Source organism: Abramis brama (genome assembly GCF_963993115.1).
Source record: "Abramis brama genome assembly, chromosome: 13".
NCBI lineage: Eukaryota > Metazoa > Chordata > Actinopteri > Cypriniformes > Leuciscidae > Abramis > Abramis brama.
The window spans coordinates 3,207,334-3,232,760 of NC_139975.1; the positions used below are offsets into that span (position 1 = coordinate 3,207,334).

The 25,427-nt window shown below is 39.8% G+C and overlaps 1 protein-coding gene across 1 annotated transcript in view; it reads left to right on the forward strand.

Annotated features, from left to right (window-relative positions):
• pigg (phosphatidylinositol glycan anchor biosynthesis class G (EMM blood group)) overlaps window positions 1-25,427 on the forward strand; it is a 144,511-nt gene that overhangs the window by 109,093 nt on the left and 9,991 nt on the right. The window contains exons 11-12 of the mRNA XM_084133084.1: window positions 16,074-16,392; window positions 23,470-23,633. Of these exons, the coding sequence (XP_083989210.1) occupies window positions 16,074-16,392; window positions 23,470-23,633 (483 nt within the window). The remainder of the gene's footprint in view (window positions 1-16,073; window positions 16,393-23,469; window positions 23,634-25,427) is intronic.

Sequence of the window (25,427 nt, forward strand, 5' to 3'; positions counted from 1 at the left end):
CACTTGCACTTAAAAGCGAAACATTTGTCTCTATTAAGTGAAGCATCAGATTCATTGTTACCCATGGTCAGCTGAGTCTTCAAAAGTGGAGCTCAAAGTTAAAAATAATTAACACCTTGGTTCATTACATCTATCTTTTAATGAATCAGCGTTTTTGAACGTGTTCGTTGAATGAACGGTTTAATGACTCACTCAAAGACAGTCCGTTGCGCGCTGAGTGACAGCAGTTTTTGTGCATGCTGACCACGTCGTAACACTGATTTATATAGCAACAAATAAATATAAATTAATTAATGGCGATAATACCGCATATCGCACTATTGAGCCACTCAAAATTACCCCAAGGGAAATTCCTTCACCACGAAAGCCCTACACAGAAAGGAATCAGGGACGACAGAAAGGGACGGATTTTTCTCAAATAAATTCAGGGACGACCTTTTTGTTTTCTTTATTTTACAAAAGCACAATTTTTTGTGTTTATTGTGAGTTTACACAAATAAAAACAGACTCTTTACAGTTTCGAATGGCGTCTTATTCTTATCTGCATGACCATAAATGACGGAGTATTTTAAGTTGTTTCCACTGTTATAATGAGACATAATCATTTGGCATTGTGCCGATTTGTGTCGTGGAAATCTCGCTACAGTCCAGTGATGAAATATGCGTGTCCTGGAAATATGAAGCCTGAGGTGCCGCTTCACTCACCATCTCCTCGTGGAAAGGTGAAGTAGGCTTCTTTTCTCCTCCTCGCTCATCTATCTGTGATTTCTTGAATAAGCGTAATATTGAAATTTGTGCATCCTCCATTGCCACCGCATGAACTCTCACGAGCAAAGACAATGACAGCGTAGGCTACACACAACACGCTAATCAAAACGATACGTTTGAAAATTGCCGTTGCATTTTACCACACAGCATTGGTCAATCTATCAATTGAAACATAGCATTGGGGATTTGTTGCTTTTTTCTGTACTGTTACACCCCTAATATATATTAGTTGATGCACTGATGTATCGATAAAAGCAATTTTTTCACTATCTGTGAAGTTAATCGGTATGTTTGAATAAATTTGCCATGAAGTAAAGTGCTTATAAAAACAACATTATTTGCCACAAAAAATGTGGTACATTGTACGATTTAAACATTCAAGTACATAGAAGCTGTATTTGCATAAATAGAACAATACTAATATAAAATACTATGGTGGCCACAGAGTGAAGTGACTTTAGTGATAAATGTCCCTTGACCAATATGCACAATCATGCATGACCCAAAAAGTATTACAGACTTTAAGTGACAGCTGATTGTTCTAATGGAGTTATTCTTCCATGTGTGAATGTGAATGTGGGTGTTAGTTAGCCATTAACACAGTTGATACCTTTCTGAATAGATATGTAAATCACAGAAATGTCTCAAGCTGCTTTTAGAGGTGTAAACAACCTCGAGTCTGTTTTGCATCTAATTTATTTATGTCAGAAGACCCAAACAGATTTATTGCACCACATGCATGAAACAAGCTACTAAACAACTCAGCGTGTGATATTTAGTGCGTTCGAAATGTCTTTCTTCATGTAAACAAGAATTATTAATAGCTTTTTTGGTTTCATAAGCATATTTTTAGCATGCACAAAAAGATAATTATGATGCAGCCTTTTAGATAATACTAAGACACATCACATCTTTCACAGAATCCCAGAATGCATTGCAACAAGGTCATGTTAAAAAAAACTGTAAAACTGAGCAAGTCAAGAATTTTAATTTTAAGCTAGTTGTTTGGTTTTGGTTATCTCTTTATTACGCCTTTGATTAAAAAATACAAATGAGTCCAAAGTGCTGTCGACTGTCATTGAGAGAACCACAAGCACACAAAAGACAGAGTGAAGAGATGTCAAGCAAGATGCTTTTTTAATCAGAGTTTATGCTCAAAGCTGTTTACGGGGGATGATTGTTGTCAGAGAAAGCGGAGCGGAAAAGAAATAAACAAGAATTTTGGCAGAGACACAAATTTTGGAGTGTTTGAATGGAGATCGGGAGCGTCTGAGTTCAGTAGTGACAGAATGAGATATCAGGACACGGATCTGTTGAGGCGTAGTGCACATCATAAACTGAATAACATAGAGTCTCCAGTCAGGCGACTTCAACAAAGTCTGTGTTTGCCATCAGAGAGGAAAACATGAATTCTGAACACACTTCTCAAGGGACAGAGGGGATATTGTGAGCTGGTACTTTAAAAAGCATTAAAGCTTAATGTTTCTTCTTTCTGAAAGCAAGAGAAGCCAACTAAAGCGTAGCCAGTTCACGCAATAAATAATTAAGAAAAACTAAATACATTTTCTTCAGGCAATGCAGATATACTCACTTCAAACTAAAGAAATGAAAACATGATAAACTATATTTTAAAAAATAGTGATTTTTACACACTATTATATTTTAAAGGACATATTGTGTTTTGTCTGTATCTTTGTCTGTTGACGAAAAGATGCGTTTTCAGCCATGTCTTGAAAATGGCTAAAGACTCAGGTTGAGTTCGGCAGGTCATTCCACCAGCAGAGAACAGTCCAGGTAAAGGTCTGTGAAAGTGATTTTGTGCCTGTTTTGGATCAGATCCTAGTGATGACATGTAGATGGAGAAGAGAAGCGGTCCCAGCACTGAGCCCTGAGGCACTCCAGTAGATAATGATAACAGTGATAGGAAAAACTATGTTTCTGAATGACAGATCCTAGTGATGACATGTAGATGGAGAAGAGAAGTGGTCCCAGCACTGAGCCCTGAGGCACTCCAGTAGATAATGATAACAGTGATAGGAAAAACTATGTTTCTGAATGACAGATCCTAGTGATGACATGTAGATGGAGAAGAGAAACGGTCCCAGCACTGAACCCTGAGACACTCCACTCCAATTTTTTTCATCTGAGAAATCTGGTTTAGATGAAATCATGTCTGACGTATAAGAGCCTTGAAATTGCAATCCATGCTCTTATATCATAGACTGTAAAAAAAGATGGACGACGCCCCTTCGCTCTCTTCCATTGATGAGAACTGAAGCCGCCAGAGTCCCGATATGGCGCTGACATATTGGAACTTGAGTCTGCGCAGTAGCGATCTCGGGACCAGACCTGCGCAGTAGTGAGCAGGAAGTAAAGCCGCAAAATCAACGCTCCGCCCTCACTCTCGCAGAATGCACTCAGGGAGAGTGGATTCTGCACACTTTTTTAAAAATTGATTGCAGTACGACAAGAGGCTTGTTAAAATACAGTAAATACAATCTCCTCAGTCCTCCGAAGATCCCGAAAAAATGTCCGTTGGTGCTTCAGTGACTACTTCGCTCAGAGAACCTGTCAATCACAGCTGTCAATCATGACGTTACACGTAACTAACTAAAAACCAACTTATTTTTGAAACAGACACTTGAACTTACATCAGCGTGATAAAAACGACAGCAAATGAAAGAAACCACCTTTGGAAAAAAGATATTTGAAGTGTAATTTAATTGTTTAGTTGGTCTCACATCCCGTTGAATAACACGGGGAGGCGGGGCTTATGACCTATACTAGCACCAGTCACCAGGGGGCGATCGAGACGTTTTGGCTTCACTTTTCAGGGCTTGTGCGGCACGCTTGTCTTATATCATCAAGACTTGATTATTGTAATTCTTTATATAAGGGTATTAGTCAAGCATCTATTCTACGGCTGCAAAAGGTTCAAAACGCTGCAGTGAGATTATTAATATGAATTTATGATTAATTAATATTATTAAAATGAATATTAAAAAACATGAACACATCACTCCGTCCTTGGTCTCTTTACATTGGCTCCCTGTGCAATATAGGATTGATTTTAAACTTCTTTTATTGGTGTATAGATCTCTTCATGGCCTTGCACCGACTTATTTATCAGATCTGTAAATGGAGTATCAGACAGGAAGAACTTTGAGATCAGCAACTCAAAATTTGCTGAAAAATCCAAGGACCAAGTTAAGCCAGAAAGGGGATCGTGCAGTTGGGGTAGTAGCGCCAAGACTTTGGAATAGCTTACCATTACATGTTAGGGACGCTGACTCGGTACATGTCTTTAAAGTACAACTTAAGACACATTTGTTTGCCATGGCCTTTTGATGATAATTTTTCTGTCTTTTTATTCTATTACTATGGTACTATTTTATCTATCTTACTGAGATGATGTAAAGCACATTGATCAACATGTATCGTTTTAATAGTGCTATACAAATAAAAGTGACATTGACAGTAAATAGTTGATAACAGTGATAGGAAAAACCATGTTTCTAAATGACAGATCCTAGTCATGACATGTAGATGGAGAAGAGAAGTGGTGCCAGCACTGAGCCCTGAGGCACTCCAGTAGATAGATGATAACAGTGATAGGAAAAAACGTGTTTCTGAATGTATTTATGAATCCAGTAGCTAGATGTTGCGCCTTAAAGCAACACCAAGGAACTTTTCCTCTGCGGTCGCCCTACAGGTTGGAAGTGGTATTGTCCATTACTGCTGTCGTAAATAATTTAGTCCAAAACATAACAGTTTCCCAGTCAAATATCCTCCATCGCCAAAAATCAACTCACAACTTCACCAACGCTAGCATGCAATCAATCAAAAACGCTAATGTAAACATAAGACATAACGTAAACATAAACTAAGAATCAACAACTTTGGAAGCGATCAAACATTTGAGGTGATTTTGGAAGTTATTGTAATCTTCACGGCATTCAACTCAGAACAGCAGTGCTAGAAAAACTGTTTATAAACACAAAATTACGTGCCTCATACCCTTACTTTTATTTCCAGACTCCGTCATGATGACAATTCAAAAGCTACCCGGCTGCTAGGTATCTTACATTTAGTTGTAGTCTACTGTCGAGTATGCTCCACCTATCGGCAATTGTAACGCTTGCCGTAAAGCAAGTCAAATTTGTAGTTTTCTTATGTCTCATTAGAACTACAGAAACGCAACCCGATCTGGCAATCTTACATAGCGTGGATATACCAGATAAAGGACCGCAAAGCGGTGGCATAAGTGCCTCTCACCCTGTCATGACTTGATGAACCACTGAAACGATTTTGGAAACATTATTTGAAGGTAAAAAATCCTACTTAGTGTTGCTTTAAGGCTGGAATACACTACACGACTTTAGCTCAGATTTTTACCCGATTTGCGATCTGGGTGAGTCGGCAGTAGTTGCCGAATGTCTGCGCCAGTCTGCAGATTTTGTGCGTTCGGAGTTGACAGAATTCACAGAAAATCACGTAGTGTATGACTTTGATTCCATCCAGCCGGAGGACATCAAAACAGATCTGATATTTTGAGCCGATTTTAGAACATTTATAGTGTAAGATGCATCGCTAATAAATACTGTACATAATACAGTCATAATATGCTTACCAGACATTGGAAATCAAGGGTGCGAAGTCACAAAGATCAAGAAAAAATGACGTTGTACGAGACGACATACGAGATTGGGTAAATGTGTTAGAAAACACAGAATCTGCCATTTGTTTAGTAATTGTTTGCAGCAGTTTCAGTATTCACACAGTGGCGTTAACGCAGCTCACTTCAGTCCCAGGTCGAAAAATACGGAAATCCTTATAAATACGGAAAAATCCCTAAAGAATGCGTCACATGTTTCTGTTTAGTGTATTGTAGTGTAGGCTAGTGTTCGATCCTCAGTCCTGTAGTGTGTGATGCCCAGATTTTCTCTCTAACCATTTACAAAGTTGGCAAGTGTATGATGAAATATATATATTATAAAATTTGGATTTCATTCAATAATTTCTTATTCAAACAAAATCCTGTCATCCAGCCATCTCCTCCATTCCTCTTTCATCCTCATCATCAAAAATGTAGTTTAGGTGGACAGATCAATACAGTACAATGAACATAGAAAAAAATGTAGGATGTTGGAAAATAACTATCTTTTCTGTTAACCAAATGCTTTTTAATCTTCGCTATAATTGCTTCAATGCAAATGAACAAGTGCGCCGTTATTTGTTGCGTAGTGACGTGTGTGTTCAAGTAAGCCAGATTTGAGCAGATTCTGCGTAATACGCTGTATTTAATATATCATGATGACTCACAAGTATTTGCGCCAAATCAGATTTGACTTGCATGATATAATATAATAAGTATAAGGACAGTTGGCTTTCCTGTAGCTCAAACAGTAGAGCGTTGGCGCTAGCAATGCCAAGGTCATGGGTTCGATTCCCAGGGAAAGCAAGAACTGACAAAATGTAAAATGTGTACCTTGAATACAATGTAAGTCGCTTTGGATAAAAGCGTCTGCCAAATGCATAAATGTAAATGTAAATGTAAGTATAATAAGTAACATGCCAAATTGGCTCGTGATTTGACAGCGTTTCCCGCCACAGTTGATTTTTACCCGCATTTGGCGGGTTGGCGGGTGTTAATTTCAGTGTGTATTCCAGTCTTTAGACACCTCACCCCTCCCTCCACAACGCCCTGAAGACTTACTGAGAGAGTTAACAGGAGGATCTGGTGGTTAACTGTGTCAAACGCAGCTGACTGATCCAACAATATGAGTACTGAGGATTCGGAAGCTGCTTTTGCCAGACAAACCGAGAGCAGGGCAGGCTCAGTTTAGTGCCGCTGGTTGAACAAACCAGACTGGTTGTTGTCCAGGAGGTTGTTCTGTGTAAGAAAGGGAGAGACCATGTACAGTCAAACCAACATTTATTCAGACACCTTCAACATTTCTCACTTTATAACAGTTTATTTGCTATAGTTTGAAAAATGGTAATAAAATATGACAAGAACTCAGAGTTATCAAATTAGTTTCAATTGGTTTTGTCCGTCCTTCTGTTAGACTGTCTCACACATGAATTATGTTGAATATCTGTCAGCTGTTAAATTTAACTACACAATTAGATAATACCAGTTTAGCTCAACCAATCACCAAGCAATGCTTCATTTTGTTCAGTCTTTGTGTAAAAAGGGCGCATTAGCAATTAAAGAAAAAACACTTCAGCAAAACATGATCAGGTCAAAGTTTCAGAATAATTTTTGGTCCCAAATTTTTATAAATGTCACTGGTAGTCACAGTATGAAGAATTTTTGTGTATAATATGTCACAGTTTACTTTATTTTAGGGTGACCATATTTTAGTTTTCAGAAAAGAGGACGGGGGCGTGGTTGATGGGTGGGGGCGTGGTTTGGGGGGGCGTGGTTAAGGGTGGGGGTGTGGTTTGGGGAGGCATGGTTAAGGGGTGGGGGCATGGTTCCCTTAACCACGCCCCCACCCCTCAAAAACCACGCCCCCCCCCCCCCCCCCCCCCCTCAAACCACGCCCCCCCCCCATCTTTTCTGAAAACTAAAATATGGTCACCCTAAAATAAAGTAAACTGTGACATATTATACACAAAAATTCTTCATACAGTGACTGAGTAAATGCATCAAAAAATTCTTGACAAATGCATTCACAACCTTGCAACTATGTTATTGTACTTTAATACATAAAGTAATACATCCTTTCCATTCATTGTTTGGCCCGCAACAATAGAATACTATAAAAAATAAAAAAATAAACAGTTTAGCTTTTAACACCTTTTACATGACACTATTTCTTTTCATGGCCATAGGTTAAAAATCTGCTACTAAAATAAAAAATCTACTACACTATTTCAGTAAAAAAACAATTTCAATCCTCCTGATGTTCTCTTGTAGCCTATACTTTCTTTATGTGGGCTTCTAGGTCACTAGCACCTTTATTTGACACTGACATGTGCGTGCCAGCTTTGCAGTTCATGCATTCTGCTTTACACAGATCCCGACCGAAACGAAAACACGGGAATTTTCTCTGTAAATCATCCGTGAATTTACATTTGGGCTTTTTTTTTTTACGCTGTTAGCTACTTGCATTTTATCTCACACTTGACCGTAAACTGAAGAGTCGAGTCACGCTGCTAAATTTCTGTGAACGTAAAGTCCGCCTACTTTTATTTGATTGGTCATTTCAAATGTTCTGACATTGACAAGCAGTGACAGACAAATGAAGCTGAGATGAACACACACACACACACACACAGGCCTCTGTATTCTGACGTGCGCTTGCCGCTGCGGATTGAGGAACGCGCTGATTATAACAAGACGGGGCGAAGCCGAAGCCGGTTTCATATGTTTTGTGTGCAAAGGCAAGCGTGTATTTAAAGTACAAAATAATGAAAACAGGACATTTTCATCACTTTATAAAAACGGCCAGGACAGGACATGAAAACAGGACATGTCCTGGGACGGGACGTTTGGTCACCCTACTTTATTTTGCTCTCCTCACTTTCATAAATAAACTATAGTGTCCTGCACACACTAGTAAAAAAAAAAAAGCACAAATTATATCTGGTGTCTGAATAATTTTTGGTTTGACTTTATAATGTAGCCCCTCAATATATATTAAAGGGGTGGTTGATTATGATTTGACTTTTCTAACTTTAGTTAGTGTGTAATGTTGCTGTTTGATCATAAACAACATCTGCAAAGTTACAACGCTCAAAGTTCAAAGCAAAGGGAGATATTTGCTTTTAAAGAAATCACTTTTTAAGGACTACAACAAACGGCTGGTAGAGACTACACCACATTCCTCCCGGGTTAGTGACATCACTGACCCTAGAATTTACATAAACCCCGCCCCCTGAACACGATTATAGATTATCATGACAGAATATGCTAATCAATGACTAGAAGATAACTACACATAAGCTTCATAAACTCATCAACTAACCATTCAGAAATGTCCTGTTGCTTCTACATGTTGTCACTTCTTCTTGAGTCTCTCCATCTTTGTCCGACTCCGGGCATTACACCACCCCTTTAAGAGTGCTGACATGTTTGTTTGGTTGAGAGTCATTCCATAAAGATGTTTCATCTGCCACATCAGCGATAAACATGATTTTTTCCTGCTAGGTTATTAAGGTCACATTCAAATAAAGAGCGTGTGTGTGTGTAGGGTGTTCACATATGACACTGTGATGCCCTGCACCCTTAAAAGTACTCGCTTCAAGTGCTCTGCCCTCCACAGTGAGCACATAGTCCTCGACGCTCACTTTCATGTGGAATTTGCCCTTTTTTCCCTGAGCTTTGTAGATCCCGACACATCTGAAGAGAGTAATTAAAAGCACACCTGCGTCAGGAGGAGGCCATAAAAAGCCTGCATATTTTTATCCTGATTAATCTATGCGTGTGTGTGTGTGTGTGTGTGTTTTGATCTGACACCTCGTTTGAGAGTGTTTATGCATGTGGATCCCACATAGATATGGAAATTAATTCTGTGCACACACTCACATATTTCTCTTCTAATGCGCTCTGAGTTAAACCTGTGTAAAAAAATGCATCAAACAACACGTGTGGCGTGTAATTAGTCTCGCACGGCTTGCGCTGTGAACACAGGAGTGTTGTCTCGCATCATGTGGCTTGTTGAGGAGAGGCTCGCTGGTTGTGAGCGATCAGACGTGCTATTTTTGCCTGGCAGACTGTAAAAATATCCCATATCGAGGATCCTCATAGCTATTTCTGCCACCTAGCAACACCCTATCAACCATAGCAACCATGGCACGACTTTTGCACAGGTTTATGTTGATCATAATAACCATTTGTATTTATTTATTTATTCTTTATTTATATATTTGTATTCATTTATTTATTTTGAATAATACGTTTATTTAATTTTTATTTAGTATTCATTTATTTTTTATTAATTATCTATTAATTAATTAATTTATAATTATTTGTTTGTTTATATATATAAATTTATGTATGTTAATAATTTATTTATTATTATTATTTATTAATCTTTAATTATTTACTTTTTATTTATTTATTTATTTATTTTAATTTCATTAACTTTCATCACTTTCTTTCATTTTTGTCTTTTATTAATTGTTAGTTTGTTCATTTGACCTTTCATTGTTTGTTTGTTCATTAATTCGTTCATTCATTCACATTCTTGCAGTTGTTCAGTCGTTTTATACTTTATTTATTTTTTATTATTCATTTATTTTAAATTATGTATTTATTTATAATTATTTTGTATATATATATATATATATATATATATATTATTTTTGTTTTTTTAATGATTCATTTATTTTTTATTATTTTTTATTTACTTTTTATGTGTATATTTATCTTTTTTAATTTCATTTACTTTCATCACTTTCTTTCTTTTATTTATTTGTTTTCTTTTATTAATTTTGTTAGTTTGTTCAGTTGACCTTTCTTTCTTTCTTGCTTGTTTGTTCATTCATTCATTCACTCGTTTGTTCTTGCAGTTGTTCTGTCACATATTTATTTTGTATTTATCAAAATTCAGATATTTAGCAACCATGCCAGGACTTCAGCTTGGGTTTATGTTTCTCACAATGACCTGCGTGACTCAGAGTGCTCTGCTCTAGGGTCAAAGGTCATGTTGTTCTCATAGTTTCCCTGACAGACAGCTGTGGGAACAGCAGATCAGCAACACTGGAGCTGAATAAAACAGAAAGACGGGAATGAATAAATGTATAGACTTCAGCATGTTTATGTGAGTTGGCGTGTGTGTGTGTGTGTGTGTGTGTGTGTGTGAGGTCTGTTGTCTGGAGTTTTTAAATCTGACGCGATATCTGGCAACCTCTCTTTCATGCACATCACACACACTGATGTTGTTATTTTTGTGCATTTCACACACCTTCAGTGTCAGACTGAAGTGCATGCGGAGCATCATCCCGTCAGACCGAGTGAATCGCTGGCAGAACTAATAAAAGATTAATTATAAACTAGTGTCCGCCTCAGATGCCGTGAATACACACCCTTCACACACACCATCTGATGATCCTGCACACAACATTGATTATCTCTCAGTCTGAGTGACTGGATTTGCAGTTTCCTGGAGTAAGGATGCAAGTGTGTGTGTGTGTGTGAGCACGTGTGTGAAAGAGTATATGTGTGTGTGTGTGTGTGCAGTGTGTGTGTGTGTGTGCGTGTGTGAAAGAGTGTGTGTGCGCATGTGTGTTTGAGCGTGTGTGTTTGAGTGTGTGTGTGTGTGTGTCTGTGTGAGTGAGTATGACTTTGTTCTTTCATTTGCTCGCTTGTTCTTTCTTTCATTCATTCATTCACTCACTCTTTCTTTCGTTCTTTTGCTCGCTCTTTCTTTATTCTTTCTTTCTTCCGTTCGCTTTCTTTTTTCTTCCTCCTTTCCTTCCTTCCTTCCATCCTGTTATTTTAATTAATTAATTTGTTTGATATTTCTTTCATTATTGTTTATCCTTTTGTTCATTCTTTAATTTTTGTTCATTTGATTTTCTTTTAGTTTGTTAGTTTGTTCCATCACTCATTATTGTAATATCATGAGTGTGAGTAAATTATGACAGAATTTCAATTTTTTTCTTTTGTATGCATCACTAATTTTGAACCTTTATTAAAGGTGCTCTAAGCGATGTCACACGTTTTTTAGGCTGAAACATTTTTTGTCACATCCAGCAAACATCTCCTCACTATCCGCTCGCTGCCTGTCCCCTGAACACACTGTAAAAACACACGGTCTCTGTAGACACCACAGGCTCCACAAACGGCAACAAAAACAACCTGGCCCAGCCTGGACCACGAAACATAACAAACAGTGTTCCAGCCAATAACCGACAAGAATGATTTGGGGGTGGGGGTTAAATGGCCGACACACAACCAAAGAGACGACGTTCCGATGAACAAATAACACAGAATAGGGAAATGGAGAAGGAACGCGAAGTCCCGAATTTACATCGGAAAAGCTTTCAAAAGGTGGCGAGAACTCCGCCGGCAGAAGGGCTTCCGATCCGACATTCAGCTGGCTCTGTTTCTGCTGGACGGGGTAAATCCAGTTTGGTTTTTCTAAATGGTTCATGTCTGTTTCAGGAAGCACGGGAGGGTGGGGGAGGGGGAGGGGGAGGGGGAGGGGGAGGGGACGAGGTGAGGAGGAGGGAGGGTCGAGCTAGCCTCTGTTTTCTTTGACAATACTTCGAACGTCAACAAGAAGTGATGTCCCCCAGCATCGCTTAGAGCACCTTTAAAATGATGAAGTTCACAAAGTTTGTTGAACTTAAAGCATTAATTCAGTAGGCAATAAAACACAACACTAGCTGGTCCTCATTTGTCTGCAGGTTAAAGCAAGTCTTGAGTCTGAGGCTTTTAGGTTTGACGTTTTTCCTGCTTCGTCATTCATTCTCACGGCATGAACGACGTGCCGTTGCCAAGTTCTGGTTGTCATGGTAACGTGTGTTGGATTAAAGTGTTCAGTGCAGATGTAGTTTTCTCTCTGATGGAGCTTATTTACAGTGAAGAGGAACAGAGACACAGTGGCAATAAAAATGATGAGATTTTCCTGTTTCTCCGGGGAAATTGCAGAAATCTCCCGCCTGTTTTTCTCTAATCACATTTAATGTGACTGATCCAGTGTACTGTGAGAGCCAGCATCTCCAGCTACAAGATACTCATGATTTAATATAGTTAAACTACATTCAGTCATGCTGCCCTTTAGAAAAACTACACCAGCAACTCACACAAAGTGCATCGAAGCTGTTTAAGAGGACGATATGCCGCATGTTAAACCAGATCAGATCATCATAATTGGATTATATAATATAATTTAATCTGAGCAGTATTTTTGGTTCAAGAACAATGGTTTTGAATGAATAATTCTAGGATGAAAGGATGTACAAGAAAACTAGATAATATAGAGGTGATAACAGTGATGATACATAAATATATTTTTTAAAAAAAACTTTTAGAGGAATCGTTGAATTGGTTCATTTTAGGGCTGTGCAACGATTAATCGCGATTTCAATTCTAAGTTTTGATATACAGTACGGGAAAGGAAAGGTCGGGAAAGGTCCACTCGAACTCGGGTCTCCAGGAGCACAACGGCACTACATGTCAGCACACTTGCCCACGAGGCTATCGGCACCGACGACCAGGTTACTTTTGATATGAAACAAAGTCTCAACTTTGAAATTTGGTACTTTTTTAAAGAAATTTAAACAATAAATAGCGTTTTGTGGCTCTTTAATGTGTCTGACAGATCGCTGTAGAGTCTCAGTTAAAGCTGTTCGTGAACCGATCATCTCTTCCTTCTAGTTCATTTATAGCATCAAATAAACATGAATGAACATCAGAAGGAATGTTGTTTTAACAGCGGGAAGACGTCAATACACTCCTTTTTTCAAGTTCAAATCCTCCAACGTTAAGGTCCTTGCACACTGAGTCCGAAATTTTCGCATGCGTTTTTTGTAGGCGTGTTTCGGTGGCTCTGAATTGTCAAAACGCCATTCAAAATGCTTGCTTCGGATGCGAAAAACGCAGAAAATCGAACCTGATCCGAATTTTTTTATGACGGACAAAAGTTTCGGAGGCAGTGTGCAAGCGTGATTGACATAACGTGAGGTCGTATTTATTTTTTTAACGTGCGAAAATTTCGGATGCAAATTTCCGAAATTCGCGTCCAAAATTTTCGCACATTAAAAAATAAACGTTTTTTTTTACTCACGTTATGTGTGCAAGGACCTTCAGTGTGCAAGGACCTTTAATCTTAACTCTCCTGACTGCTTTCTCGGACAAAAATGGCGGATTATGATTGGTCAGATCGCCTGTCAATCAAACTCCCTGCGAAGGGTCAAATGCCGAAATGCTTGTTTTGTCGAGTATCCTCGCAAGCACAGTTAAATGAGTTAAATTAAGTCTTAAATGTACATAAATTGTTGTGAAAAAATGTTGTCTTAAAGTGACAGTAGCCTATTAAACCCGCTGCTGTGATGTCTGTGATTAATGTTAATCAAAGAACAAAAGACAGAGAAAATCACTCACTGTTCTTTCCTGAATAATGTTTGTAGCTTTAAGAAGGATTAATCTACATTTAATGTAAACTTTATGCAGTGAAGTCTGTGAATTGTTTGATAACTTTATTACATTTCTGTAGGCTATATATCCTACCTGTTAGACCTACCTCAAAATCCTAAAGCACTGTTTACAAGGTTACATAGGTCAAAAACAATGAAAACAATAACTTTTTGAGCATTTTGGCAGGGCAGTCAGGAGGAAAGTGATCGCTTGCAGGATAAGTGTGTGTAAAGCGTGAGTACCAAGCAACATCTCCAGGTATTCCTTTTAAAGCCCAGACCAGAACTGTTATGTGCACCCCTGACCATATCATTAATTCGTTCCCTCGTTTTGGTTAAGTAGTGGTAAGGATTTAACTAAATTAAAACGTTATTCCCTTCTCATAGGCAGCGTTAAATAGTCCAGCTGATTTGAGTGAATCGCTTCTTTCCAATGATTCATGGACATATAATAAGTAACTTCTGCTCTCCGCTGTGAAGCAACAAGCCTTGCTCTTATTGATTCTCTCAAGCTTTGACCGAGATAAAGACGAGGCTTCAAACAAAAGGCTGTTCTCGGTCAATATTGAGTCTTCTGTGTGTGTGTGGGTGAACGTGAGCATCTTAGGCCTTGTCCACAATAGTACGTTTTTGTTTGAAAACAATCAAACGCATCTTTTTCTCTCTGTTTTGTCCTTCCGTTCACAGAGACGGCGTTTTTATTCATGAAGATAAGCTTTTTGAAAACACTCTCCAAAGTGGATACATTTGAAAAGCCATTTTCGAGTTGTAAAGTGGAGTGTCAAAACGGAGGGATTTAAAAACGATGATGTAAGTTTAGTCATGTGACGCATATTGTACCAATAGATATTCATATTTATACATATAGGCCTATATTGTGCCTGTTATGTGCTGTTCACTTTCACACAGTCGCTGAAATATGTTACTTTGCACACTCTTCATATCAGTCCTGCAAAGATGACAGAAAATACTCACATTTGCTTTCCTGCAGTAAAACATGAGAGAAGTTGCGTTTAGACCAAACATATAATAGTGAGTGAGTGACACCTGGACGATCAGTGAATGCTGAGATATTTTGCAAAATAAAATGATCCTGTCAGAAGAATTGCGCGATAACTTTTATTTATTTATAATTTATAAATTCTTTATTTTTCCGTCTGTATCATCTCAGTGAGCTTTTGTGAGGTTTTACCTGGAAGTCTACCTGGGTCGTCTCCAATCGGCGTTCCCTGGGTCGTCTCCAGTCGACGTTCCCTATATAGTCTACCTGGGTCGTCTCCAATCGACGTTCCCTATATAGTCTACCTGGGTCGTCTCCAATCGACGTTCCCTGGGTCGTCTCCAATCGACGTTCCCTATATAGTCTACCTGGGTCTTCTCCAATCGACGTTCCCTATATAGTCTACCTGGGTCTTCTCCAATCGACGTTCCCTATATAGTCTACCTGGGTCGTCTCCAATCGACGTTCCCTGTGTCGTCTCCAATCGACGTTCCCTATATAGTCTACCTGGGTCGTCTCCAATTGACATTCCCTATATAGTCTACCTGGGTCGTCTCCAATCGACGTTCCCTATATAGTCTACCTGGGTCGTCTCCAATCGACGTTCCCTATATAGTCTACCTGGGTCGTCTCCAATCGACGTTCCCTATATAGTCTACCTGGGTCGTCTCCAATCGACGTTCCCTGGGTCGTCTCCAATCGACGTTCCCTAACATCTCCAATCGACGTTCCCTAACATCTCCAATTGACGTTTAATATATAGTCTATATATATATAGTTAATATATAATATATAATCACAAGGTTCAAATTTTGTCATCTGTCTAGTTTCAATTCCCAAATTTGTTATTTATACACTCACACAACCAAAGTAAAAGGGGTATGGCAACACAACATACAACATTCAAAAACACAGGACAGAACGTTTTAGTACATTGTGTTTCAAAGTGTTATCATGTTAGGCCTAAAAAGAGAAATAAGGTTAGATGTAAGAAACATGGTTAGTTTAATATACAGTTTACTATTTTATCTATTAAAAATCCACCACACAGGCGTTTTCCAAAAGTTTGTCATCCACACTGAAACATCTGAAAACACTAGTGTGGACGGAGAGCGTTTTTTATTAAATGAAAACGCCGTTTTCAAACGTATCCGAGTAAATGCAGACGTAGCCTAAGATGAGCCTCTAAACCAGAATCTCTCTCTTTCAGGGGAACCGTGGAGGCTCGATTCGTCTACGTCTTCGTCCTCGGCATCTTGTTCACGGGCGTGAAGGACCTGTTGCGCTCGCAGCTGATGTCGTCAGCGGGGGACAGTGGGCGGCTGAAGAGCAGGGGATTGTGGGAAGTGTACAGCGGCGTGGTGTTATTGGTGGCTCTGCTCTTCAGGGCTCATAACTTGCCCACGCTGGCCTGTTGTCTGCTCATCCAGACCATCATGGCCCAGTTCATCTGGAAGAAGATGCACTACGATGCTGCTCAGACCACCATCATGCACTACTGGTTCGGGCAGGCGTTCTTCTACTTCCAGGTAATGAGGAGAGGAGTCTAGTTTTTATTTTATTTTATGTTATTTTTTTTGCTAGTAATATGCATGATGAACTAGTTAATAGTGAGAACTAAACCCTGAACTAAAGTGTTACCAAAAAAGTTATAGAAAGTTAGTTTAATTGTTTTTTTAGATGTTACTAAAATTACCAAAACTGAAATAAAAATGAATTCAAAATTATTATATTCAAATAGGGAAACAGTTATTTTAAATTGCAATAATATTTCATAGTCCCCTGTTGTCACTCATTTTATCCCTTAAAACTCATCACAAAAATTGCATATTTAAGTGTTTTTTCCTTGAAAAAAATTCTTCATGCCTTAAAATATCTTGAATGTAACTCAACACCCTTGCCTCATTTAGTATGCGCGGTTCTATGAATATGCAAATGAGCCCCGCCTCCACTCACTCACTCAGCTCAGAGATCCACTGGTTGACGATCACACGTTGATCTGATTGGTTACAAGGTAGTTTGTGACGTCAGAAACACCAGCGATTTCAAAGCGTGTTTTTGAGACTGTCTTTGGTTCACTGCAGTTTTAAGGAGAAAATACTCAGCAATGGAGTCGACTTATGAATTTACACATGGTTTGTCTTAAAGCGTATTAAAAACACCACATACACATATAAACAACATTAAAAGCTGGATTTTCAACACAGGGGGACTGTAAGATTACTATTTTTATTGTATTTTTTGACCAAATCAACATAACATTGGTTAGCAAAAGAGATTTGCTTAAAAAGCATAAAAAATTCTGGGTTACACTTTATTTTACAGTGTCCTTGTTACATATGTTACATATAGTTACTATAGTAATAACTATAAATTATGCATAATTACCATAGACTGTAAAAAATATGGACAAAGCGTCTGTGACGTCACCCATAGACTTTCTGAAGAACGGGTTTGAAGCCGTTTATGGGGGGTATGGGCGGCGCCATCTTGGAAAATCTTGGGAAATCCTAACCCCGCCCACCTTCTGACGCAGCGCGCGTCACTCAGCTACTCCGGTTATCTCTGTGTATATTTTAGGCAACGAAATATGTTATAAAACACCATACTAACTCTTTTCGTTTTCATTTAAAGAAATCTTAAACATTCTAGCCACACAAATGTGGTTCAGGCAACGCATATTGATTATATTCACTGCACATAACGTTTGCCTATTTATGAAAAAACAAAATATAAAACACAAACCTGCCTCTTTTCGTTTAAATATAATATAAAAATATTAAACATTTTAATATGGTCCAGGCAATATGTGCGTTTGTGCTAAACAACAGATGTTGCAGTAAACAACATTACAGATCATATTCGTTGTATTAAAATTTAAAATGACAAAACTCAACCCAGTCTCTTTTTGTTAAATTTCACTTTTATCAATATTAGCCATTATAAAAGTAAAAGGTAAAGTTACAAGAAGCTATACAAATAAAGCAAACAATTCAGTCAAACATACAAAGTCAGCGCTCTAGTCTAACCATACAAAGGTAAACTTAAATAGCTTATAAAGTTATGAAACTTCCCCTCAGCCAAAACGATTGGCCAGGGAACAAATTATAGATTCACGAGACCAAAAATCGCCCATTAGATATAGACAAGACGAATCATATCTCATGTTTAACCACTACAGAGACGCCAGAGTCCGCGGCAAACCTCATAACGACTAGCCGAGGAAAGGCTGCTCCAGGCGGGGTACATGAACGCCGAGCGCCCGGTCATCGCTGGATCTCACAACTGGATACAATTTTCATAAATCTTTATAAATAAACCACAGATTTGAGCTTTAAACAACTACATTCTCGCCTGAAAAACTCTTAAAACTACATTTCATGATACAGAAACAGTAGTATTATATGTCAACTGTATTAAAAAATGGCGCTTCTTATGTTGTCATTCTCCGTGGCGCTGCCTTGTCAGCTGTCAATCAAAGTTAACCACGCCCTTATTGTCATACATTTTATATCTAAATACGATCTAAACTAACGAGTTAGAAAAAAATTCACAGCCCTCATGGTTGTCAGGCACTCGGAACCTATCGAAAAATACAATAAAAGTCCATGGGACCAACCTGTAAAAACATGAATTTATGCTGTGAAAACGGACATTTTAACATGGGGTCTATGGACATTTGCTCCCTTTTGGGACCTCCCTCTAGCGGATTTTCGATGTATTGCAGTTTTTCGCACTTCCGGGTAGGCTTCATTTTTCAGATCAGAATGTTGCCACTTGATAATTACATGCAACTAACCCTGAACCAAACCCTAATCCTACCCTAACCATACAGTAAGTACATGTAGTTGCTTAATATTAATCCGTACTTAAATGTCTAATTTAGGGATGGGGCCGATCCGATCCAGTATCGGTATCGGGACCGATACCAGCGTAATTCAAGTATCGGATTTTCCCGATCCAACCTGTGGAGATATCCGATATTCATGAGTCATGTCTGCGCTTTAACGTTGTCTGCTGAAATGACTCCGAAAGTGATTCCCGCCGGTGAGCCTGCTAGCTGGCTGCAAACTGCGGAATGGATTTCCTGAACAGAGGCGCGGCTCAATGAGACACAGAGTTATGAGACACGCCCCCGCTCAGGAAATCCGTTCCGCAGTTTGCGGCTAGCCAACATGTCGCTTCACACTGGAAATGCAAAGACAGCAAAATGCAATGTTTGCAAAGCCGTAATTCAGAGCTCTTTAAAGCTCCCTCGCGTCGTACAACACAACGAACGCAATCAAACATTTTAAAAGCAACACATTACTGTGCGTTCTCACCAAACGCGAATAGCGCGTCAAATTCGCGTCTACCGCGTCTAGTTGGACGCTTGAATATTTTGAATCCATTCGCGCGCCCAGTACGAAATTGACGCGCGTCTGAGGCGAAATCCGCTTGTCTGTTTGCAAGATGCTGATGTTGATCGAGCATTCATCGAGAGTTACCGCATCGGAGCGAGGATCACCCTTCAGATAGTGTGTGTGTAAGATGTTTACACTTGCACTTTTCTTATATTTCAAGACTCAAGTATTTGATTTTGACATTTTGGGAATGTAATAAATATTGACATGACAATCAATTTGAAACCCTTACAGTTGCATATTTGTTTTCAGAATGAGATTTTTCCTGTTAACAGGATTTTCTGTTTTTCTGACTTCCTTTTCTGACCTTATTCTTACCTCAAGTTGCCTTTTGGGGCATACATACATGCATACATACATATCATACTTGCCTGTTGAGAGAAGTTTATTTCAGCATCATATAAAATAAACAATAATGATAACAAAAATATTAAAGCAAACACAGCTCTGGTATCGGAATAGTATCGGTATCGGCCGATATCCAAATTCAGGTATCGGGATCGGATCGGAAGTGAAAAAATGTGGATCGGTGCATCCCTAGTCTAATTACACTGTAACAATGACACCTTAAAATAAAGTGTAACCAACATCTGATTTATCCCAAACTTTGTGAGTGACAGTAAATGACCTCAAAATGAACAGACATGGAATAAAAGCCACAAAATATTTTTGTCCGAGCAACGGCAGACAGGACTGTTTAGAAACCTGTTAGAAAGAATCTGATTTATAATGAGACATTGAGAGTCAATTTGAGACTGTGTGTGTGTGTGTGTAAGTAAGGATCATAAATGGTGCTTTACTGGCCAATTATCATTTAACGCACCAGAGCATGGAATTATGGGCTTGACAATGACATCATCATCAGAGGGACAGTCAGGGTCAGTGTAACTGTTGAAGGACGGATATATTCTTCTCTCTCTCTCTCTCTCTCTCTCTCTCTCTGTAGTCATTAGGCAGGAGGAAGTGATTGTTAATTGTAAATTGTCACATTGATTTAGCTGATTTTTCAGGCAAGGCTCTTTTCCCGCCCACACTGACACGGCAAACTAGCATGAGATAATGGGAGTAAGAGAGGAAAGAGGGGAGGATTTTCCCATCGGTCTGTCCTGTAGTGACAGACACGACACACACACACACACACACACACACACAACCGCTGTGAACCGCTGACAGGGAAGAATAGGATCTGTTGGTTTATTTCCTCATCCATCTGTCAGTCAAGACCCTCAGTCTGAGTCTGACAGCGCTTCCCTCACCACACCTGAAGAAGTGTTTGAGTGAGTGTGTGTGTGTGTGTGTGTGTGAGAGTGAGTGAGTGAGTGTGTGAGTGTGTGTGTTTGTGAGAGAGTGTGTGTGTGTGTGTGTGTGCGTGCGAGTGAGTGTGTGAGTGAGTGAGTGCGAGTGAGTGGTGCGTGAGAGTGAGTGAGTGAGTGAGTGTGTAAATGAGTGAGTGAGAGAGTAAGTGTGTGTGTGAGTGAGTGTGTGTAAATGAGTGAGTGTGAGTGTGCAATTGAGTGAGTGTGAGTGAGTGTGTGTGTGTGTGTGTGCGAGTGAGTGTGTGTGAGTGAGTGTGTGTAAGTGTGAGTGAGTGTGTGTGTGTGAGAGAGAGAGAGTGTGTGTGTGTGAGTGAGTGTGTGAGTGAGTGAATGAGTGTGAGTGAGTGTTTGAGTGTGTGAGTGTGTGTGTGCGAGTGTGTGTGTGTGCAAGTGAGTGTGTGCGAGTGAATGTGTGAGAGTGAGTGAGTGCGAGTGAGTGGTGCGTGAGAGTGAGTGAGTGAGTGTGTAAATGAGTGAGTGAGAGAGTAAGTGTGTGTGTGAGTGAGTGTGTGTAAATGAGTGAGTGTGAGTGTGCAATTGAGTGAGTGTGAGTGAGTGTGTGTGTGTGTGTGCGAGTGAGTGTGTGTGAGTGAGTGTGTGTAAGTGTGAGTGAGTGAGTGTGTGTGTGAGAGAGAGAGTGTGTGTGTGTGTGAGTGAGTGAGTGTGTGTGAGTGAGTGAATGAGTGTGAGTGAGTGTTTGAGTGTTTGAGTGTGTGAGTGTGTGTGTGTGTGCGAGTGTGTGTGCAAGTGAGTGTGTGCGAGTGAATGTGTGAGAGTGAGTGAGTGCGAGTGAGTGGTGCGTGAGAGTGAGTGAGTGTGTAAATGACAGGCATGAAAACTCCTCACCTTTCGGCGAAATTCGCCGTTTTAAAACCTAAAAGGGTCACCTACGTGATTTGTGCAGATCCGATGAGAAAATATTTATTGGGGGGGGGGGGGGGGGGGCATTTATCCCCTATAAAGTTACCATAAACTTCGCAGCTTTAAAAAACAAACATCATTCCTAATGCCGAAACATGACAGCCAATACGAGTCAAGAATAACGTTAGGGCAGAAATGTTTTCAAAGTCTTTTACACCGCGAGTCTGACAACTGGACACACTGCCGAACAAAGTACCGCACGTCGGAAAGCAAGCCTGAGGTAAGTTAGTTTACAATGTTAAATGTCCTGTCAGATACAGACAGCGATGTTGCCAATGTCATTATTTTTAATTTTGACATAGAAGTGGGCGAGATGATATCGCGAGCGGGCGCGGGCGCCGTGAGCGCTGAGCGAGCAGGAACAACAGTTAGTGCAGTGTTATTCATTGCGCGGCTCGCGAGGCGGTAAATAATACGGTGATATGATAATGCATTCACTAGAGATATTTCATAAAAACATTAATAACAAGTACATAACCCGTTAAAAACTTAAAGTGTCAGCTCTATTACAAATAATTTCGGTTGGATTGAAAGGGGTGGTTTATAGAGAGAACGTGAAAAAACTTGATCGATTGAAAACCGAAACTGAAAGGACGACGTATGACGCGCTGAACGAGCTGTTCTCCTGATGAATAAAGTGTCATATAAATGAGTATCCTTTCATTCTATAATTCTCCTTTCACTCAGCATCTGTGAAGTGAAGCAGGACAACGGCTCACCAGTCCTTGTTTCAGATTATCATACAGACGACTGGTTTGGGGCATTTTTAATGCGTGATAAATAGTAGTAGTAAATAGTTTTTTTTCTCTGACACCCGACGAAACACGTAGATCAGCGGCCCATTGGTTCTTTTCTTGATTTACACTGGGCTAGCCCAATCACATCTTTAATGTGAAGTATAGAAATATACTCTTTCAAGTATAGAAATTAGTACAAAACTAATTATGAAAGTTTCCTCTTTTTCAGTGCATTTGTTTTACAATATATGGCTATTACTATCATGGGATTAATATTATCACTATTATTGTAGCAGTAATGTAGACAGACACTGAAACTAAAGGAGTTTTGAAATTTTCTTTGTTTAATTTGCACTAGATTGATGAATTTAACATTAAAAAGCACAAATTTTTCTTACGGGGGAGCATGCCCCCGAACCCCCCTAGAATGGCAAAGGTCCACTCATCACAGTGATCCAAAAATCCTGTGAGAAACACTGGTAATACTATGCCAATGCAGCTTACAGGGGTTTGGGGGGCATTCATCACTGTGGAGTATAGTTCAATTCTATTAATAAGTGAGAATTTCATCTGTTCGTGTTAACTCTTACGCGTTACTCACTCATTACATTTTTTTTGGGGGGTGGGGGGGGGGGGGGGGGGATTATATATGCCGCATCCTTCTCACCTTTTTTACCCCTGACCTGTTTTCATGCCTGAAATGAGTAAGTGTGTGTGTGTGAGTGAGTGTGTGTAAATGAGTGAGTGTGAGTGAGTGAGAGTGTGTGAGTGAGTGAGTGAGTGAGTGAGTGAGTGAGTGAGTGTGTGTGTGTGTGTGTGTGTGTGTGTGTGAGTGTGTGAGTGTGTGTGTGTGTGTGAGAGAGAGAGAGTGTGTGTGTGTGTGTGTGTGTGTGTGTGTGTGTGTGCGTGAGTGAGTGTGTGTGAGAGTGTGTGAATGAGTGTGTGTGAGTGTTTGAGTGTGTGAGTGTGTGTGAGGACAGGACGTCTCAAACCTGTGCTGCATCACGTTACTGCTGCTTATCCACCTTATTTTATTATTTTCGGTGAATGTGTGAGACTTCATCAACCTATGACCCCCATTTAGGAAACCCTGGCTTTTATGTACAGTAATGGGTTTTCAAAACTCCTGAAACAAAGTATTAGAGGAGTTAGTCCACTTACACACAGTTATAAGTTAAAGATGTATGTTAGCTGTGTGTGTGTTGATGTGGTGTTTTGTGTGTGTTCAGGGAAACTCTAATAACATCGGGACGGTGGACATCTCTGTGGGTTTCGTGGGTCTGGAGAGTTATGTAGAAGCTCCTGCTGTTTTCCTGACGGCGCTGAGCACTTATGCAGGACCGCTGCTGTGGGCCTGTCATCTACTGTGTCACCTCAGCTCAGAGAGAGACAGGTAACACACACACACACACACACACAGTCTGGTTCGCTTTCTTTGTGGGGACTCTCCATATACGTAATGGTTTTTATACTGTACAAACTGTATATTCTCTCTCCTTACACTAACCCGACCCCTAAACCTACCCAACACACACACACACACACACGCACACACACACACACGTGCGCACACACACACACACACTCTAACCCAGCCCCTAAACCTACCCATCACACAGACACACACACACACACACACACTAACCCGACCCCTAAACCTACCCATCACACAGACACACACACACACACACACACTCTCTAACCCAGCCCCTAAACCTACCCATCACACAGACACACACACACACACACACTAACCCGACCCCTAAACCTACCCATCACACAGACACACACACACACACACTCTAACCCAGCCCCTAAACCTACCCATCACACAGACACACACACACACACACACACACACACTAACCCGACCCCTAAACCTATCCAACACACACACACACACACACACACACACACACACACTAACCCGACCCGTAAACCTACCCAACACACACACATACACCCACACACACACACACACACACACACACACACACTCTAACCCAACCCCTAAACCTACCCAACACAGACACACACACACACACACACTAACCCGACCCCTAAACCTACCCAACACAGACACACACACACACACTAACCCAACCCCTAAACTTACCCAACACACACACACACTAACCCAACCCCTAAACCTACCCAACACACACACACACACACACACTAATCCAACCCCTAAACCTACCCAACACAGACACACACACACACTAACCCAACCCCTAAACCTACCCAACACACACACACACACTAACCCAACCCCTAAACTTACCCATCACACACACACACACACACACACACACACACACACTTACACACCCACTCACTCACACACCCACTCACTCACACACACACTCACTCACACACACACACACACACAATGGATAATATTCTTCTAAAATGATCTAATAGTAATGATGCTGAAAATGCAGCTTTGATCACAGGAATAAATTACATTTTACTATATACATTTTACTATATATTTACTATATATCTATTTGAAATTGTAGTAATAATTCACAATGCTACTGTTTTTACTGTATTTTTGATCAAATAAAAGCAGCAGAAACATTCAAATCTCTTGCTGACCTTAAACTTTAGTTTTTTTACATTTATTTGTTTGGTAGACGCTTGTATCAGAAGCACTGAAGGTGCTTTAATCAGAAATCGTAAGCCGTGACCTCAGCATTGTTATGGTGAAGGTTCAGGAACGCTTCAGAGAACAACGTAGAGTTAGAATAGAGCTGATGCTGCTTCACAAACACAGTAATATACCGTTCATCGCTGACATCCAAACAAAGCTGAGCTGACCTCTGAGCTCTTGAGAAGCTGTTCTCGTTAAATGAAACTCACACAAACACAGAGACTCAGTGGGACACACAACCTGTTATTCTCATCAAGATCGTTCATTTTTTCATCTCTATTCATCTCTAAATCCGAGTGAAACGCTTCTAGAACAAGAGCAAATGTGGGCGGGGCTTGATTTTGTCTGTGTGAAATTGATTGGATGGTTGTGGTTTGCTATTGGTGGATCTCATGTGAGTGACAGGTTGCCCCGCCTTCGCGCCAGTAAACACGTCATCTGAGTATTTTACTAAACAAAACAATAATAAAAATAGTTTGTGATACCATGATGATTTTTTAATCAGATTTTTTTTGTAGCTTTTTAGAGTTT